At 34.8% G+C, this 20,815-nt stretch overlaps 1 protein-coding gene and 1 long non-coding RNA gene across 2 annotated transcripts; both read right to left on the bottom strand.

Annotated features, from left to right (window-relative positions):
• Positions 1–990: 990 nt before the first annotated feature.
• Positions 991–2,767, bottom strand: LOC131629108 (plant intracellular Ras-group-related LRR protein 6-like). Its single transcript, XM_058899915.1, has 2 exons — positions 2,430–2,767; positions 991–2,204 (listed from the first exon to the last, which is right to left on the bottom strand). The coding sequence occupies exons 1-2, from the start codon at positions 2,607–2,609 to the stop codon at positions 1,341–1,343; spliced, it is 1,044 nt and encodes a 347-aa protein (XP_058755898.1). The 5' UTR covers positions 2,610–2,767; the 3' UTR covers positions 991–1,340.
• Positions 2,768–12,768: 10,001 nt separating this feature from the next.
• LOC131601384 (uncharacterized) lies at positions 12,769–16,019 on the bottom strand. The gene is made up of 7 exons (XR_009283654.1): positions 15,751–16,019; positions 15,345–15,454; positions 15,153–15,222; positions 14,558–14,622; positions 14,396–14,474; positions 13,409–13,481; positions 12,769–13,006 (listed from the first exon to the last, which is right to left on the bottom strand). It is a non-coding gene; the product is annotated as an uncharacterized LOC131601384 (long non-coding RNA).
• Positions 16,020–20,815: the final 4,796 nt, after the last annotated feature.

The following is a 20,815-nucleotide window of genomic DNA, read 5'->3' as shown; positions in this document are numbered from 1 at the left end:
CAGAGAAGCGTCCTGAATCGTTATTGTAGATTGAATCAGATAACGATGATCAATGACATTGCTGCGTTGAGCTCACCTGTGTTCTCGAATCGTTGAAGTTGTGTGTGTCAGTTTTCGATTTCGCCGATGATGATGATGATGTGGTCCGTGAGGTGAAGCTCGCGTCGGTGTTTGCGATTGCGTTGAAGATTGGAGGAAATCAGTGCTGAAAGTTGATATTAAAGATGGAGGATCTGCTTGAAGGATAAAGTTGTGTCGATGTGCTGCAAATTAAAACTCCCTCTATCTTCCCTAACAAAGTTCAATTCTCCATTTTCACCTTTACTAAAATCACCAGCTAAATCAATGGATTGTGTCTCCTTGAAACTTTGAGTCTTTTGAGAATTTTGTTGTACACCTAATATACGAGTTCTGTATGCTGCGTTGCTGATCTGAATAGTGAGGCAAGCGAAGTTGTATGCTGGAAACTCTCTTGCAGGTTTAGATGCGTCAATGAGACCAATATTTGAAGATTGTGGATATGTTCATTTGCGGTATCGAGTTGAGTCATAAAATAAATAAATTTTTTAAGCAATTTAAATTTACACCCGTTTTAAATTTAATGGGAGTAATTGAGATCTGATTATAATAATATTTTTAATTTACACCCGATTTTTAATAAATAGAGTGTAATTTGTCACATGTTAATCCTTAAAATGAAACTTTATTTACAAAATTGCCATCACGTTTCTAATTTACACCCGTTTTTAGAATATCGGGTGTAAATTTTTAAATTATATTGTTGTTTTTGTACTAGTGAATTAATATTTGAGAAATTAATTTGAGATTTTCTCAATTTATTTGTAACTTAATTTGAGATTTTCACAATTCATTGGGAAAATCACAAACATATGTCATGAAATTAATTTGAGATTTTTCCAAATAATTGAGAAAATTCCAAAATTTACTATGTTTAACCATAAAAGTTACTTACAGAGATGTATCTACGAGAGTACCGTGACATTTTTGTCAATTCGATGATGCCTGAGGGACCCATGGGGTCTATTGAGAAATCATCAACATTAATATGTTTGATCTAATTTCTAAATTAAATTTATCAATTTTTGATGAACTAAATATCTCTTATAACATAAAACCAAAGGGAGTACTAACTACTAACCTTCAATGTTTTTTCACATATCACCGTGGTGGTGTCATATTTTTTTAGGTTATCATCACATTCCACAAAATTGCATGCAGATACAGCATACATTTATATTTCATCATTCAACAGGATATAACAGTTTATTTCCAAATCAAAAAAGTGCAACCTAGGTCTCAAAGAAACACAAATTTGCTCTTCAATGGCTAAAGTAATTCCGACCGGAGAAGAGACGACGGGGCGAAAACATCCCCGAATAGCGAGTTGAAGCAACACTTTCGATCGATCTATCATCATCAGAAACGATGAAAGCTTCGCGTTCTTCACGTGGTCCATTTCGGATATTGAAGCTTCCATATTTAACCAATCTTCCAACCCATGACTTCTTCTTAGTTGGACTCTTCATCGGTGTCGGACTCTGATGGCCAGCGTTCATCTTGTTGCCGAGATACTCCTTCACTGCATGCAATCCAAGCTCCATCACTTCCGGTGGTGGTGAAGTAAGAGGGTTCCCTTCCACACTCAGCTTCTGAAGCTTATTGAGACCACCAATGGAGTCCGGCAAGGACTTGATCTTGTTGTAGCTGATGTCAAGTTCAACGAGAGACAATAGAAGTCCTATGGAGGATGGAATTGAATCCAAGAAATGAAAATTCTGACTCACGTTTAGGGTTTCAAGGTTGATGAGATTCTCTAGATCTTCCGGGAGAGATCTGAGACAGTTGAGACGTGCGTCGAGAATCTTGAGAGATGTGAGATAAGAGATGGAGCGTGGAAGGAAGAGAAGTTTGTTGGAGTTGATTGATAGTTTCTTGAGGTTTATTAGCTCAAACCCTAGGTTTTCTGGTAATTGGATCAACTTGTTGAAGTTTAAATTCAAATCTTCTAAGGCCTTGCAATTCTCAATTGTTTTTGGGAGGTGTTGGATGAGGTTGCCGGAGACGTTCAGAAGCTTGAGCTTGGAGAGGCAGCCAATGGAGTTTGGAAGGGTTCTCAGCTGGTTTGAGTGCACGTCCAACGCCACCGTGTTCACCAGCCTCGCCGTCAATGATTCCGGAATGTTCTGTTTCAATCATAAATTAATTATTACTCTTAGCAAGGACATTAGATCAAAACACCGTTAATATAATATGGCACTGATACATCAACACCAATAATAATTTACAAAAATAAATTAATTAAATATAATTATAAATATCGATGTCAATTATACTGATACACATTTTTTTTCAAAAATGTCACTGTCAATTACACTCATACACAATTTTTTCAAAAATGTAAAAAAAACCTGAAGATTGTTATTGGATAGGTCTAACTTGCAAATGGAAGCTAAATTGAGAGAAGGGTTAGGAAGAGAGTCTAATGACATGCCACTCAAGTTAACTATTTCAAGCCTTTCAGTTTCCTCAATGGAATTCGAATTATTACTATATGTGGTCCTCTCCACCGGTTGCTGTTCGTACATCATCTTTACACAACGTTGCTAGGTAATACTAACAACTATATGATGGTGATGGTGTTTAAGGTTCATGTAATAAGAGAGGTTGAAGATGAGGATTAGTGTGAGATGAGAGAAAAGAGAGACAGTTTGGTTTATAAATGCAAAGTGAAGATCTGAGTGTACGGAGGACAAGTAACGGCGAAGTGGGAGGGCCAGTTGTTGTTGTTCTTGTTGTGTTGTGCTGTGTGTGTGACGTGTCTTCTACTTACTTAGTACAACAACCGTATATTTTGGCTTTGCTTGGTCATGTTCCCCTCTCCACTTAATACTTTGATTAAGTCAACATCCCCTTCCTTTCTGTAATTCTATTCAAACTAACAATAATGTGTCTTACTTTTTAAATTAGTTTTTTTTAATATTTAATTTAACTTTTTTTAAGTTAAGGTTAATTTTTTAAAAATATACACTTTTTATTTTTTTAATGATAAAATATTCATTGTAGGGGGCGGGTCAAGGGTTTAAACGTGCACTCTTTAATGTGTCTGTTTCGGTTAGACATATATTTTTTTTAATATTTAGGCTTAAAAGGTATAGTGCCGCAAGTCCGCCCCGCCCTGCCTCATTTTTAATGTGGGGCACGTCAGAATTTTAGGCTCATCTCGTCCCATCCCATTTTTGCGGATTTTTGTGGAACGATCCTAACCAGAACAGACATGCCTGTTTGTCACTCCTAATCTTAAATAAATGGCCGTGTCTAGGTCGATAATTACAAAATACATTCAATTCTTCTTCTTTTTTTCTTATGCAATTTTTTTCTCTCAAAACTTCTATGAGCCATTAAACATTTACTTCAATGTTTATAACATTTTTCAAGAACTAAAAATATCCCTAAATAACCTGTTTCAAAGAATTTAGGTGATGTTAAAATGGTGAAAATACTTTTATATTATTATTCTTATATAATATTAAAAGATCAAAACGATGATGATATTTGTATAAATATATCTTAAATATCAAGTGACAAAGAGAAAAAATATATATTTTGAATTTTTCAGAAATTAACACACAAAAAAGTACTGAAAAGTCGACACAGAGGACATCGAAGCCACAGATGGCGGTCTACGACGCTATGTAGCGGAGGAACTGCGACGAGGGCTATGATCCTGAGGGTGGTGGAAGAGGGTTATGTCTGTTTCAATCAATTCGTAGGTATTGGACTTAGTCGTTTCACTTCACGAATATGTTTATTAGATATTTTTGTTTTGGATCTGCTATGGATTTGTTGGATTTTAACACTTATAAATATTTATCTCTATCATTCTTGTTATTAAAACATTCATAATGTAGTCTGAAAGATATGGGAAAGATGTGTCAGTTCTAGTAGATAAACTTAGAGACACAAAGATAGAAATTCTTTGAAGTTATTGGAATTCAAAAAACTTTTAAAGATATCTAAGGGGATTGGGAAACACTTCTAAATACCTTAGATTTATGTGATTCATATATAAAGGATTAGAGAGATTGGAAAACACTTGGGTAATCTTCCTACCCAGTCTCGACTTCAAATGTGGCCCAATATCGAGAAGCCCAATGCAACCACAAGAACTCAAGATGGTGAAGATATTTTTGGTGGAGTAATACCAAGTTAATGACGTCAGAGGATAAAATATTTGTTTCAAATTTCCTAAAGGTAGGTTGTATGACATGTGGAGCAGGCATAGACTAGCTTTAGAAAGAACCTGATCCAAGTAGACAAATTAAAACATGTGTGTGAGATAACAAAATGAGTCACATTCAAACATTTGTCTAGTCAGACGAACATGATTAAAACTAAGATTATGTATCCTTAGAAACCCTAATAATACCTCTATATAAAGAGCAGAAGATGTCAAATCAAGGTACATAAAAAACATTCCTTAAAAAATTTATACCTCTCACAAACATCATATTGAATTGATTCAAATAAGGGAGAAGGAGACCATCAACGATTTCACGATGAGAATTACTCGGTTGGTGAACCAAGTAAAAGCACACGGAGAAACAACTATGGAGTAGTGAGTTATCACAAAAATCTTGTGTACGTAGCGGTTGAGGAATCGAATGATCTTACGACAATGAGCAAATAGGAGATGTAGAGCTCTCTTTAGGCACATGAGCAGAAAATGGAGGAAAGGTATATTGATAAGGCAAAAGCAGAGATAGCTTTGCAAGCCTGTTTCAAGTAGAGAGACAAGAAGGCGAAGGGAAAGTGTTCGATGAGCAAAGGTAGAGGAAACTTTCAGAATTTTGGAGGAAGAGAGTCCTAAAATTCCAAGAATTCAACATTCCAAAAGGGTGAAACACTGGTAATAGAGCTGCTGGATCAAACAACAAAAGAGATGGAAATCTAAGGGTAGAGGTGGAAGAAGATTGTTGACAAAAGTAGTGTGCAACGGTTTAATTGTCAAAAGCTTGGCCATTCTGTAAAAGAATGTAATTCCAACAAGAAACAACCCTAAGAAGCTGAAGCTAGAGTCGCATGCCAAGTGTTCGATGAGGAGAACACACTTTTGGTCATGATAACATGGGGAGAATGGAGAAGCGGCAAGGTGCAAATCAACAACAATAACAACAAAAGTTTGAAAAATGCTAAAAAATTGAAGTCCAAATCAACAACTTTTGGTTGAGATTTTCAGGTAGCTTGCAAGATTGAGGTTGTTGTTATTGGTGCTGACAAATTCCATTGAAAAGAAAGGGGTTTCTTTTTCCAAATTACCTTGGTAGTGAGTGTGTGAATGAATATTGATAAGGTGGAGTTCTTCTCAAATATCCATACATTTCATCACTCAAAGAATTGGAGGATCAAGGGGTGATTGCTACACATGAAGGCTTGGAGAAGATTGGTGAAGATGGAAGATTTAAGAAGCGTGAATCGAGTAAAGATTATGCAGAAGAGTTTGGCATTACGTTGTATACCAGTCAAGATATAGATAGGATATTTATTTTTTACAGAATTATAGTAGGTTAGTGATTGTATGAACTCTTGCAATATTTGTCAAAATAAAAAGGAACAAAGCAAATTCTAATGGGAAACCATTAAAGACTGGAGTAGTAAAGCGAGGATGAACGTCGAACCACTCTATATCCGTGTGTAATCTCTCTCTCTCTCTCACATACGCACACACATACACACACACACTCTTACTTTTAAATTTTTGTAGGATATTGCATGCTTAGGTTTTCAATTCTTAGTGTAGTTTATCGTTTATTCAATTGGTAGTGATTTACTACATAAGGTTAGGTTTTGTTAGATTTGGTGCCTAATTGAGCTTTAGTGGTGATTAAATTTTATGGAACTAGTGCTGTTAACATTCGATCACAATTGAAATGTCGTATAAGACCCATCTCGTGTAATATAAAATCATTCAATTAGTCATTAGTGAACAATCTGTGAGTTTTGTGAATTGTTTATTTGTTGACTTGATCAAAATCCAATAAAAGTATAATTCTCATATTTTTATCCTAAACCTTTCGCGCACAAATTTTGAAAATCCTATAATATTCTATTTCTGGAAAATTAGTATAATTTTAGTTATATGGTCTACACACCCCCCCCCCCCCCTTTAGACTGTTTTCTTACTCCATATTCTCACCCAACAAAAAACTCCTATGGTTTCCAATAGAACTTTCAAGATTGAGTTGAAAGTTATGGAGCATAGGTGTCTTGCTAACGGCTAGTCGAGAAGAGTGGATATGGCATTATCAACTCGGGCATCTCAATTTCTGAGATCTCAATGCCTTGCAAAAGAACGAAATGGTAACGGAGCTACCATTGATCGACATACTAACTGAAATTTGTGAAGAATGTGTGCAAGCTAAGCAACATAAAGAAAAATTCAACAAGGATGCAACTTTTAGAACCAGGTGTCACCTTAAAATGGTGTGTTCAGATGTGTGTGGACCCATGCAAGTTGATTCAATTGTTGGCAATAGACATTTTGTCACATTCATCGATGATCATAGTTGAAAACTATGGACATTCCTAATCAAGATAAAGGATGAGGTATTTGATGAGTTTAAGAAGTTCAAGTCCACGGTTTAAAGGCAAAGCGGTCACAAGCTCAAAGTTCTTAAAACGAATGGTGGAGGCGAATTTGTCTTAAATTACTTTTGTAGATTTTGTGATCAAGAGGGGTTATTGCATAAGGTAGTAACACCATATACATCGTAGCAAAACGGTGTTATCGAAAGGAAGAATCAATTGATTGTGAACATCGTGAGAAGCATATTAAAAGGGAAGAACTTGCCGAAAGAAATATGGGGAGAAGCGGTGTCCATAACTGCATACTTGTTGAATAGGTGTTCAATAAAGAAGCTTGAGAAGATAACATCGGGGGAAGCATGGTCTAGAATTAAACCAAATCTGAATAACTTGAGAGTTTTGGCTTCGATAGCACATTAACATGTATCAGGACAACTTAGAAAGAAGTTGAATGATAAAAGAGAATTGATGATACTTATAGGATATCAATTTACCGGTGGTTACAAGTTGTATGACGTAGTGAATAACATAACGCTGATCATTCGGGACGTTATTTTTTAGGAAATTAAAGAAGTGCAACCGGTTAAACTAGTGAAAAATCAGTTTCTACAGTGCTGGAAAGTGCAGAATGTAACACCCCGATATCCGCTGCACGCATCAACCGTGTCGGCCAACCGAGCATGTTACCGGCTTAATCAATAATCCCCCCTAGGTCCGCTTATCGGCTGCCCAGGAAATATTGTTTTTGCCTCCTGCAGGAATCGAACCATGTACCTAGGGGTTAAGTACATATTCATAGCAATTCCTGCTACCACTTGAGCTATATGGTCAATTGGTAGCAGGAATTGCTATGAATATGTACTTAACCCCTAGGTACATGGTTCGATTCCTGCGGGAGGCAAAAACAATATTTCCTGGGCAGCCGATAAGCGGACCTAGGGGGGAGTATTGATTAAGCCGGTAACATGCTCGGTTGGCCGACACGGTTGATGCGTGCAGCGGATATCGGGGTGTTACATTAAAAGGCGCCTTTTAATGTAACACCCCGATATCCGCTGCACGCATCAACCGTGTCGGCCAACCGAGCATGTTACCCGGCTTAATCAATACTCCCCCCTAGGTCCGCTTATCGGCTGCCCAGGAAATATTGTTTTTGCCTCCCGCAGGAATCGAACCATGTACCTAGGGGTTAAGTACATATTCATAGCAATTCCTGCTACCACTTGACCATATGGTCAATTGGTAGCAGGAATTGCTATGAATATGTACTTAACCCCTAGGTACATGGTTCGATTCCTGCGGGAGGCAAAAACAATATTTCCTGGGCAGCCGATAAGCGGACCTAGGGGGAGTATTGATTAAGCCGGGTAACATGCTCGGTTGGCCGACACGGTTGATGCGTGCAGCGGATATCGGGGTGTTACATCTCAAGTGGTAGCAGGAATTGCTATGAATATGTACTTAACCCCTAGGTACATGGTTCGATTCCTGCGGGAGGCAAAAACAATATTTCCTGGGCAGCCGATAAGCGGACCTAGGGGGGATTATTGATTAAGCCGGAACATGCTCGGTTGGCCGACACGGTTGAAGCGTGCAGCGGATATCGGGGTGTTACACAGAACTAGCCCCCGTTGAAGCCCAGATTGAAGAGAAAGTGAGAAGATCAATAAGCAAAGAGGTTTGCCTCCAAGACTCTAAGATTGTGAGTTGTTTCTATATAAAGAAGTCAATGACGATGGTAATTTTGTCTATTTTGCACTTATGGTTGAATCTAAACACGTTAAGGAAGAGCAGGCCTTGAGTGATCCAAAATGGATTTGTGTTATGAAGGAGGAGGTAGAATAAATTAAGAAGAACAAAACTTGGAAGTTAGTTTATCTACCAAATAGAAAGAAGACTATTGGTGTAAGATGGGTGTACAAAGTTAAGGCAAATCCCAAAGGTGAAATAATCAAGCATATGGCTCTATTAGTTGCAAATGAATTTTTGCAAAGAGAAAGCATTGACTTTAAAGAGGTATTTGTATCGGTGGTTAGAATTGAAATTATTATACTATTTGTTGGTATTACGAATAACAAAAATTGTTCCATCTATCAAATAGATGTCAAATATGCTTTTTTGAATAGACATCTTGAAGAGGAAGTTTATGGAGAACAGCCCCCCTGGTTTTGTTGAGAAAAACCAAGAGTCAAATTTCTACAAGTTGAGGAAAATGTTATATGGTTTGAAACAACCTCCAAGAGCTTAGAACAAGAGGATGGATGGTTTCTTAGAGGAGATTGGCTTCAAGAAGCGTGTATCCCAATATTGTTTGTATGTGAAGAAGAATACAAATGAAGGGGTGATAATCCTTTGTCTATACATAGACGATTTGTTAATTACGGGCAGCGACAAAAAATGTATTTCTATGTTCAAGAGTGAGCTTATGAAGGAGTTTGAGATGACCGAACTTGACCTCATAACATACTTCCTTGGCATTGTGTTTCACAAGTCCAAGAAGGGACTGCTCATGCACCAAAGAAGGTATGCGCTTGAGATTTTGAAGAAGTTTGAAATGGAGCATTGCAATGTTGCCATTAATCCATTTGAACTAAGGCTACAATTTTCGAAGATTGATGATAAGCAAGAGGTCAGTCCAACTTAGTATATGAGGTTGATTGGATCCTTGCATTATTCGTGCTATATGCGACCAAACTTGGCATTTAGTGTTGGTATTTTGATTAAATTCATGGAGAGACATAATGTGTCTCACTTGGCAACAATCAAGAGGATTTTAAGATACGTCAAGGGATCTATTCGTTGCGGAATTCTCTTTCTCGCAATGGACAAGGGTAGAAAATGCAATTTGCTCAGTTTCACCGATTTCAATTGGCGTGGAGATAAAGATGATTGAAAGTGTACAGCAAGATACATCTTTATGTTTGGCGAAACATCAATCTCATGATGTTCGAAGAAGGAACCGGTAGTAGCACTCTCTTCTTGTGGGGCTGACTATGTAACACCCCGAATTTAATTAATTATTTAATTTAATTTAATTAATCAAGGATTTATTCATTGGAATTAGTCGAAGTTGAATTTATCGGTATTATTTTAAAGGCGTAATTGGAATAATATGTTGATTGGAGCAGTTAAATTATGGTCGGATTAGTCGGAATAATACAATTGCGAGTTAGTATTATTTGCGTTATGGATCAATTGTAGTCGTAGAATATTATTGGGAATAATATTTGTTATGTTATGTGATTATTTATTGATGTGTGTTTGGCTTAATTGAGTAATTATAAGAATATTATGAATTGGGCTTAAGTTGAAGAAATATAGCACAATGAGATTGGATTATGGGTTAAGCCCAATTAAGTAAAGAAGGATAGTAAGAGAGTTAGGGTTTTAGAGACATACCTCTGATTTGGAGAAAGAAGAGAAAGAAGAGAAATAGGAGAAAGAAGAGAAAGAAGGGATGAAAGAGGAAAGCTATGGCATGAAGAGGAATGACTCCATTGAAGAAGGTGGATCTTTTGCTAAGGTAAGGGTGAGGTTCTTACTCTCTAAGGGTTGGCATGATGATGAGTATGGTAGAGATTAGGTTTCATAATTGAAATCCATGAATGTGTGAAGAATTGCAATGTTGATAAATGTTCAAAATTGGTGAATGGTTGCTGAGAACTTGATGTATTATTAGAGGTTTAGATGAGTGGATGATGTTGTGAATTATGTTCAATCTTTAACCTTTTAAATTTCATAGTTTTGTATTGTTAGGGTTTATGATGAAAATGCATGAAATCTTTGATTGGAAATGTGTTCTGATTGATGTTTGATGATGGATGATGATAGATTTTGTGTTTATACATGTTTAATTGTTGATTTGAATGAGTCTTGGGTGAGGGAAGGGGGATTACGCAGGTCTGTTGGTGCTATCATTTTTTTGCATAATCGCTCTTCCGCTAAGCGGGCTCGGGCTCGCTAAGCGGATGCTGTTTCATTTTGAAAAATAAAGAGGCTCGCTAAGCGGAGCCATTCCGTTAAGCGGAGCTCAGAAATTGTTCGCTTCCATTATGGTCCGCTTGAAGTGGGGTTGTTGATTTTGCAAGTGCATAAGCGCTCTTGAGGTTCGCTAAGCGGACCCTGTTGCGCAAAACTTGTCCAAACTTTGAAATGATGTATCTTTTGATTCGTAACCCCGTTTTATGCGTCGTTCGAAGCGTTGAGAAGCTAATGAAATCATCTATATGATAGAAGTAGAATGGTTAGCACATGATGAATAAATTATGATGTTGTTAACATGTAATTATGTATATGTGCATTATAACTTGATAATTTGTGAATAACGTTGTTATGGCATGTTATGTGGTGTAATATTCAATGATGTTTTGTGATGATAAATGCTTTGGGTATGTTTGTATGCCGTGAAGATGTAGTTGAGATACAATGCCTTACTATAAATAGTAATGATAGGTTGTTGTTGTTGCTATTGTACGTATTGATATGTATGAGTCGATAAAGATGTTGTATGCTATATGCGATTAATCGTGCGTATTTGATATGTATGAGTCGATGATGATACCATGTGATGAATTAACAATATATATGAAGTTGAATATAACATGTTATGATATTACTTGATTCGTGTAATGTGATGTTTATTGTTGTAACATGATGAATTTGTTGTTGTTGTTGTAACATGATGAATTGTTGTTATCATTGTAACATGATGAATTGTTGTTGTTGTAACATGATGAATTTGTTGTTGTTGTTGTTGTAGACCCTATGGTCAAATTTGATTAAGTTGTTCATGTTGGTTGAGTTGTTCAAGTTGATTAAGTTGTCCAAGTTGGTTATGTTGGTTATGTTGTTTAAGTTGTATTTATGGGTGTGCATCATTGAGTCGCATCCATGATATTGTTTAAGTTGGCCCAAGTGGAAAATATTCAAGTTGGCCTATATGACAAATGTTTAAGTTGGCCCAATGGAAAATGTTTAAGTTGGGAGTTTACTCTAAATGGTACCACATGCATACGCATAAAATGAAGTTGCATATTGAGCTGCATTTTGAATTGTTGTGATTGTTATGTGTTGAGGATAAAGTTGTGAATTTGAATACGATGTTATGATTGGCTAATAACATAGCTGTTATGGTGAAAGTCGCTTTGTTGATGGTTTGGTTGTGGTAAAAGTTGTATTGTGTTATAAGTTGTGCAGTTGTGATAATTGTTGTATGAAGTGGTGAAATTATATATGATCTATATCTCCTATATTACTTATCATGCATTCCTTTATATTGTAAGATATATCACCCCTTTGCTGATATTTCCCCTACCATGGGAAATGGGCAGGTACTCAAGATTAGCCGTGGATGTTCGAAGTGACTTAGTGAAGTCTTTACGTTGCTTTATGGCAAGTCGAGTTGGTGTCCATTGCTCTGCTACGTAGCACTCGGGGGGATTAGTAGTTATTGTTTAATTGTTGTATTCTATGTTGACATTTATTCTAAGTTGAATTGAAAGATGTTTATTAGTTTAAGTTGGAAGTTGTGGATGAAGTTATGTTTCTGACTATGTATCATTATTAAATGCAATATAACACTACGCCAAACAAGTAAAAAGACAGCGCTTTTTTTTGCTTTAGGCAGCGCTTTAAAGCGCTGTCTATTCCCCCGCTGCCGTAGGTAAAGGCAGCGCTTTTTTTCACCTTGAAAGCGCTGCTAAAGGCCCCCTTTAGCCAGCACTTTTACCTATAAAGCGCTGCTAAAGGCCACCTTTAGACAACGCTTTTTTATAAAAAACGCTGCTAAAGACCCCCTTTAGACAGCGCTTTTCTCAAACAAAATTTTTAAGAAAAAGCCTTTTAAAAGCGTTGTCTAATCCCCCTTTTAGGCAGCGCTTTTCTCAACTTTAGATAGCGCTTTTCATTAAAAGCGCTGTCTATCCCCCCTATATAAAAATTGTTTTCGCTTAAAACAAAGCGCTGCCTATTATAAGTCAGCATATATGCACCAGATTTTCACCATTTTAGCACCAGATTTTCACCATTTTAGCACCAGATTTTTATCAGAATTTGCACCAAAATTGCTTAAACTTGAAACAAATTTGTAGCTTCAATATAAAATTTGAAACAACAACATTAATATACATCTTCACAAAAGAAATTCAGGATATAAAAAACCAAGCATATGAACATTGAATAATGTCTTGTCAATCATATAAAACAAAAACATAAGTAAATACAATGAATAGATAGAACTTTTCAATAGAAAAGTCATCAACAAAATAAGAAATCACATACTTCTCAAATACTTCTCAAATAATTCTATCAAATATCGCTCATGATCTATACAAATCAACGCATTAAAAACTTAGAGTGATATTGTTTTTCCAGGTTCACTTCCATGAGTTGCATCCTTTATGACCTGTCATTTCAAATTATGTAAAACTATAAGTAATTGGCATACCGATATTCATTAAGTATATAAATAAATGTATTAAAATGAATCTGATAATTAGTGAAAAACAAACCCAGTAATAACATGTACACCTGGAAACAACAAGACCATAACATCTCGTGGATAAGGTATTTAATGAAGACTTTAATTTTTGGATAGCCTAACGTGAGAATTAGACCTTTAACCCACAATTAACCAAGCCACTTCACCATATAGCAAACTAGAACATCCCACTTATATTCATGTCAATTAAATCAAGATCATATGCATGTAAATGCTATTCTGACCAGTAGTAAACAATTCTTACAACATGCTCCTCTCAAAATAAATAGTTAAATCATAACTGGAATCATATATTTAAATATTTACCTGAGATGATATGAACGCCATCCTCAGCGAACACTCTAGAGAAGCAGATGCAGTGAGAGAGGAATCAAGGATCCTGACCATGCCAAGAATTATGTAACAGTTACAACGAACCCAAAGAAAAAATAGAAGAGACACCTTGTTAACGTCATTAACCACAACTTTTAGGTGTTCATATACATCATATTTATAAATTATGTTCAAATACACATGATTTTCATGTGTTCAACTATAGTATCAATTGACCATGATTCGTGTTCAAATGTACATCTGAAAATCATGGTTAATGAAATTCAAAATCATGGTTAATCGCGCTCAGTGGGTGATTAATTAGTTGTGACACCTTGTTACTTTCATTAATCATCAACTAACATAACTAACCATGTATTTGAACAGCACTTATTACTTCAAAACCAACCAACCATCATCAAAACCAACCAACCATCAACAAAACCACGGACTTCATTATTTAACAGTGCCAACTGACAAGGATTAGTCATCATTTAATGTGACATTGATTAATCTATTGTTTTGAAAAAACAAATCTATTGCATTCTGCAAAGCTTGCAATAACGATGAAGCGAACATGTATAAATCAATCCCCAGAGCTAAGCTTTCACGAGGAAAAGGTACGTCAGTTTGTAGTAGACACCTAAAAAGTCCACATAAAGATTACTATGGGATCCCTATAAATTTCCCCTCAGCCAATGTAAAATAGATAGCTACCTCAGAAAAATCAGGTAACAGTGTGATAAAACAGAATTATAACCTATGACATGACAAACAAAAATGTCCATGCATCCTTAGCCAGTTTATTCTTCTGCTAACACCTTGATTTCCATATCTACACTCTCCAAGTATGAGCCTTAGTATTATGGTTCAAGGATCTAACAGCACCACATTATTCTATTTGAAAGGAACACCATTACATTCATTCAAAATGCGAAGGATCTTAACTACTACATAAATCAGTTTTGCAACAATGCATACCTGTACTAAAGGTGAAACTCGGGGACTGATCCCTCCTTCGCGTTCCATTTGTGCTACAGTACAAGCTATTCTGAGTTCCCTGATTTCAGCACAAATGTCATAAAAATGCTCCATGCATACATTGATATTCTAAACAAATCTCTAAAATATAATAATAGTCACCTTAATGTTTCTCCTCCGAGGATAGCTGCTAAAAACAGGCCATCTGGCTTTAATGCCAACATAGACTGCCAAACATAAAATATCACATTGTAAATAATAATATATGACATTACAACCGAAATTTGGATAAAGTGAAAGAAACAAGATTTGGGCGTTGACTAGATAGTGTTGGAAAAAATGAAGCACTAAACTTTATCGATACTAATACTATACTCCTAGTTGTAATTTAAAATAAAATAAAAAATTGTCAAATATAAAAAAAACATGGTAGCCAATCCTAGAAAGATAATCTAAGATGTTCTAAATTACACTAACAACGCCCATAAATTATGACAACGCCAAATTTCCCTTTTAACAACTACAAAAATTGATTAAATAATTAAAATATTTGAAGACAATAAAAAATCATGCAAACACAATTTGTGCCTTCAATATGCTGTGACTGATTCCACCAAACTCCTAAAGAGACAAAAATCCACGCATTTTTCTAGCATCATTTAACGCTCTTTTTGGAACACTAACAGGAAATGGCAAAGTCAAACACAAATAAAGCTAATAAGCACATCAATGATCACAACTGTATAAAAAAGTTTACTTGTATCATTGCTCCTGGAAGATCATTAGTCCAGTGAAGGCCCAAGCAACTAATAACCAAATCCACTGAGCTGGAAAGGTACATGTAAAACAATTCATAAGGGTAATATTAAATCAATGTCAAGTGTAAAATCATCATTAAATATCAAGTTTAAACTATAAGTGTAACTAAATACAAAGCTAACTCCCGCACCTTTCTTTAATAGGCAAGAATTCTTCGTCACCAACCAAATCTCTCAAACAAAATTCTGCCAACAGCTCCGCATACAATCCCAACAGCTCCGCATACAATCCCAACAAAACCTACAGCAAAAACAATACAAATCAGTACCCACCATACAAAATAAAACTGAAACCGGCTCAACTTTAAACCGGTTCAGTCGACATCTAAACCAATCACCCAGCATATTCGGTTCACAAAAAGGAATTCCAGAAAGAATCCCTATCACAGAAAGAAATATGTATATTTTAACAATTAACAAATATGTATATTTTATGCATAAGTTTTAACAAAAGCCATTTAGACAGAATGAGTTGTGAATGAGTTTACTTTGGACAGCTTTGCCAAAAAGTGACATACAAATTTTGTTATCACTCACCAAATTGTGAAGAAGCCAAATGATCAGACTGCGACGGTGAAGTCGAAGGCACTGTAGGAATCGACCACGTGCGGGAAGAAAGCAATAAAGAACAGCAAACAATATCTCTGAAAGAAGACGTGAAGGAGCAAACAGTATCTTGGACGGGCAACGTATTCGGATCAACTGTCAAAGTAATCCAGAACAATGAGTTGCAATTGATACAAACTTTATGATTCATGATGTCAGAGACAAATAGACAAAGCAAAACAATAAGATTGTAATCCATGAAAATAGTTAGCATATTTCTAGTTGTGGTTCACAAGCTTTATTAGTAAATAGAGGTGTACTTCAACAAGTTCTTAAATCCTAAAAAAGAAGATCGATCAGGAGCGGTGAGGAAATTCAGTTCGATGCGCATCAGCACATGTCCCAAATCACATTGAGACTTAAAGTTTGGTTCACTTCTAGATTATGCCTGCAATCCAACTTTCAACACTGGCACCTAAATACAGTTCACACTAATTAACCTTGAACCTCTAAATAGCATCCTTTCACTGAGTTAGTCCACCACTAAGCTCCAATTTGTTTTAACAAAACCAACAGCTTCATTTCAGCCGACCCAGACTTCCGACACACCAAACCTCCAAACCTCCCAGCTTTGAAAGCCATGCGAGACCTTGCACAACAGAAACCATACTGAATCAGAATACACAATTATGCACATACACTAAACCAGTTTCCACAATATGCCACTGATACATCTTCATATCATATATATCATACAACCTTGCATACATTTACATAAATCTCACTACATTCTATAAACAATTCCATGCTATTAATCAGCCCATATCATGTTTAAACATACACCACAAAAAGATATACTAACCATTAAGTATCATCCAAACACCCAATCACTAACAGCATAAATGTTACCTATCAGCAAATAAACCAAAAAATAAAAACTAAAGCAATGCCATAAAATCAACAGAACAAAACTGATCTCATGGTTCAAACTGACAGAAAAAAAACTAGCTCCCTACCAAAGTTCATACTAGAGCAAATTCAAATTTCAAAAGTGCCCCACATCAAAACGTAATGCTAGAACAACACCTTGTCCATAACAAAAGACAAAATCAGAGTTCAAGACACTCACTTTCAGTTCGAATGTTTCGCATATGTATCCAAAGCTCAAATGCAATTCAGGTTGTCCAAAATAAGCTCACCATATGCAATGCAGCCGTGTTCGTACTCCAATTCAAGTCTCACTTCAAATAGATCCATACATGAAAAATTCAATTCTTTTCACAAACAACCCTCAAACCCTGCATCCCAAAACCAACTTAAGTTATTGTATGTTAAAAGTCAGTTCACATAACCCACACAAATTAATTCAAAGCAAACCATGTAGTAGACCTGCAGAAGAAAGAAGGAAATGGCTGAGTTTCAGGTTCACAACATGTGGAAATCAACTGGTTTTATTTTACTCCAGAGTCAACTGTTCTGTCACAAGGTTCAAATACAACATTACAAGGACACTGAGAAAAGAAAGATTACCAAATACCAATGAAGAGAAGGACGACGGTGGTGAGATGACGAAGGGCTGAGTTCGACGTAGAATAGGTTTTGTCCAATCTTTCTTTCTGGCGTTTCCTCTTTCTGTTTGAGTGGTGATTCAGAGGTGAATCTGAATCGATCGTATTTCCTCTTTCCAGTGGATAATCAATGGTTGACAAATGGATTTTGTTCGTTTTTTCTTTCTGGTGAAACGGTGGTGAATCGATGAAGGGAAGGAAGGGGCCGGCGGTGGTGAATCGATGAAGTGAAGGAAGGGTCGACGGTGGTGAATCGAAAAGAAGGAAGGGCTGACCGAGGAGAATCCATGGGTGATGACAGAGAATCGATGAAACAAAGATGAAACGAAGAATCCATGGGTGACGACGATGAGAGGGAGAGGGGAAGCACTGAACCTGAGATTCGTGAGAGAAGAACAATTTTTTGTTGGTGTTTAGGGTTTTTTTCTGTGTGAGGGAAAAGAGGAAACAAATATGAGAATATAGAAAGAATAAGAATTTTCGTGTAATGTTTCCGGGTTTTATTTTTTATTTCACTTATAGCAGCGCTTTTGTATAAAAGCGCTGTCTAATGTGTGTTGTCTAAAAGCCTTTTTGGCGTAGTGTAAGTATATTTGTTTGGTTAAGTCAAAATGTGGCATCCCATCGTTTGATGAATATTTTTAAATGCACTCTGATTTTCGCTTATAATTGCGGGGTAGAATTGGGGTGTTACAGACTACGCTGTCACTTTGTTGTGTGCGTGCCAAGTCGTGTGGTTAATGAATTTGTTGAAGGAGTTGGACAGCGAAGAGGATGACATTGTAAGCTTATGGTTGATAAAGTTTCTGCTATAAACCTTGTTAAGAACCCAATTGCACATGGGAGAAGCAAGCATATTGAGATGAAGTTTCACTACTTGAGAGAACTTATTAGTGAAGGAAGGTTTAGATTGGGGTATTGTAGAAGTAAATACCAAATGGCCGATTTGTTGATCAGTGGAGTCACGATTAAAGTATTAAAGAGACTGACGAAGTTAATGGGAATGAACAACTTAGAGGACTTAAATTAAGATAATGTGTTAAGAATAGAAGATAATTCAAGTTAGTGCAATATGTTGCAATTTTATACAACCGGTTGCACCCCTTTGTAAAATGTCAATCAAAAACAAAATACAACAGGTTGCACTAAAAGTACAACCGATTACATTTAAGGCCCGTTTAGTTAAAAACTGAAATAGAAGCAAAGTGTAACCGCTTACTTAAAACTACAACCCATTGTAGTGACTTGAATTATCTTTAATAAAGATTAGATCCTATGATTAAAAAAACATTCAAACACTTGAGAAGATGTCAATAGACTATTTCCATTTTTAAGATTATTGTATCCTTGTTGGAGAACTACTGTTGGAGAACTACTTGGAAAAAAAAGTAGAAGATCATGCATAGTAGGAATGAGGCATGGCAAATCAAGACAACGTTGACATTGCCAACAACAGGCAATAAACATTAGAGTATAGTATGATATATTTGATCTAAATTCTATAAAAACTGGAATCATCATATCTTAGAGATTACATGTGTATAACTTATAAGAATCGATTATGTGTATAAGTGATATGTAGTCTTGATCTAAAAAATAGCTCGATTATGATTAGGAAAATCCTAACATGTGTTTAACATAAGAATCGTAAACTCAACTTTTTAAAAATCAAAATATTATTATTTTTAATAAAAATATCATTTTTGAATTTTCTAACATACATCCTTATAACATAAATTAACAACACCCCTATTTTTTAAAAGAGATTAATTGATATATTTTGTCGGTATAAAAAATTTTACACAAAAAGTGTATCACAACCATTTGTATGTCATACTTTGAACATGATTAGAATAAAAGTCAAACACTTATTAAAATTTAACGGTTATGATTTACTGACAGTGTAAAAATGCTTTACACCGTCGGTGTGTATCAATTAAATTCTTTTTGAAATTAATTAATATACTCTGTCAGTGTAAAAATTGTTAAAAGAATATAATTGCAAACTTACCTTTTTTGTAAGAGTTTAATGGTAGTGATCCAATCAGATTATTTTAAAGTGTCAAATCATATCAATAATCTACTATCTACTATCTACTATCTATTATCTACTATCTACTATCTAACATATATTAAAAGATTGACCAAACTCCCTAAATTGCCCTTTCCTCCAAATCTAACATATATTAAAAGATTGACCAAACTCCCTAAATTGCCCTTTCCTCCAAATAAATTTACACTATAAAATGGACATTTTAGTAACTAACAAAATAACTCTTCACCTTTTTAACTTTTGCACCAAGTGTTCTACTCTCATTGGTCCACTAACTTTCTACAACATAATACACTACCTCATTTTCTCTCTCCTTATAAAGTACAATTTCAATTGAAAATATAATATAGTTGCATATTTATGATTATTATTCATTTATATGAATCATTCATTTTAAATTTACATATTTTTAAATATATTTTATACAATATTAAATAAATTTACATGATATTAGGCTATAGTTTACGGGTCACTATCAACATAATACATATTTTATTTATTTTTTCAAATGTTAAAATTCTTTTTATTTTTTTCGTCTCATGGATTAATTTTTTTCTTTGCTTAATTATTTAATAATTAAGTAATTTATTTTAAATTTATTTGTATAATGTATTTTTTTTAATTTTAAAAACATAATACACTACCTCATTCTCTTTCTCTTTATAAAGTACAATTTCAATTGAAAATATAATATAGTTGCATATTTATGATTATTATTAATTTATAATTGAATCATTCATTTTAAATTTACATGTTTGTAAATATATATGATACAATATTAAATAAATTTACATGATATTATGTTGTAGTTTACGGGTCACTATCAACATAATACATATTTTATTTATTTTTTCAAATGTTAAAATTCTTTTTATTCTCTTTCCGTCTCATGGATCAATTTTTCTTTGTATAATTATTTAATAATTAAATAATTCATTTTAGATTTATTTGTATAATGTATTTTTTTAATTTAATTAGCATGATGAAAAGTGTATTTATCTCACGGGTCACTAACAAGACAATATTTATTTTAGTTAATCAATCATTATTTTAATTCAAAAGACAAAATCTTTATTTTTAAATATTAATTTTTTCTCCATCTCACACTACAAGAAAAAAAAGTTTTAGGACATAATTTTTTAAAAATCTGAAATATTTTACGACGGTTGTAGACCCAACTGCCCTTAAAAGAAATTTACGACAGTTCAACAACGGTCGCCCCCAAATATATTCATGATTATTATTTGAAGATTCTAAATTACTACATTTTTTTTTAGTTATTTAAACAATATCATAATTAAATTACCCATCCTCAAAATATATGTTGTTGAAATTGCAAAGCATTGTGAAATTGACTATGAAAATCTTATTTATAAATTTTTTTTAATGGTTAATTTTTATTTTATATATACAATTTGGTCTAACTTTTTATTTC

This window comes from Vicia villosa, linkage group LG1 (genome assembly GCF_029867415.1).
Source record: "Vicia villosa cultivar HV-30 ecotype Madison, WI linkage group LG1, Vvil1.0, whole genome shotgun sequence".
Lineage (NCBI taxonomy): Eukaryota > Viridiplantae > Streptophyta > Magnoliopsida > Fabales > Fabaceae > Vicia > Vicia villosa.
This window is presented reverse-complemented; position numbering and strand designations above follow the sequence as displayed.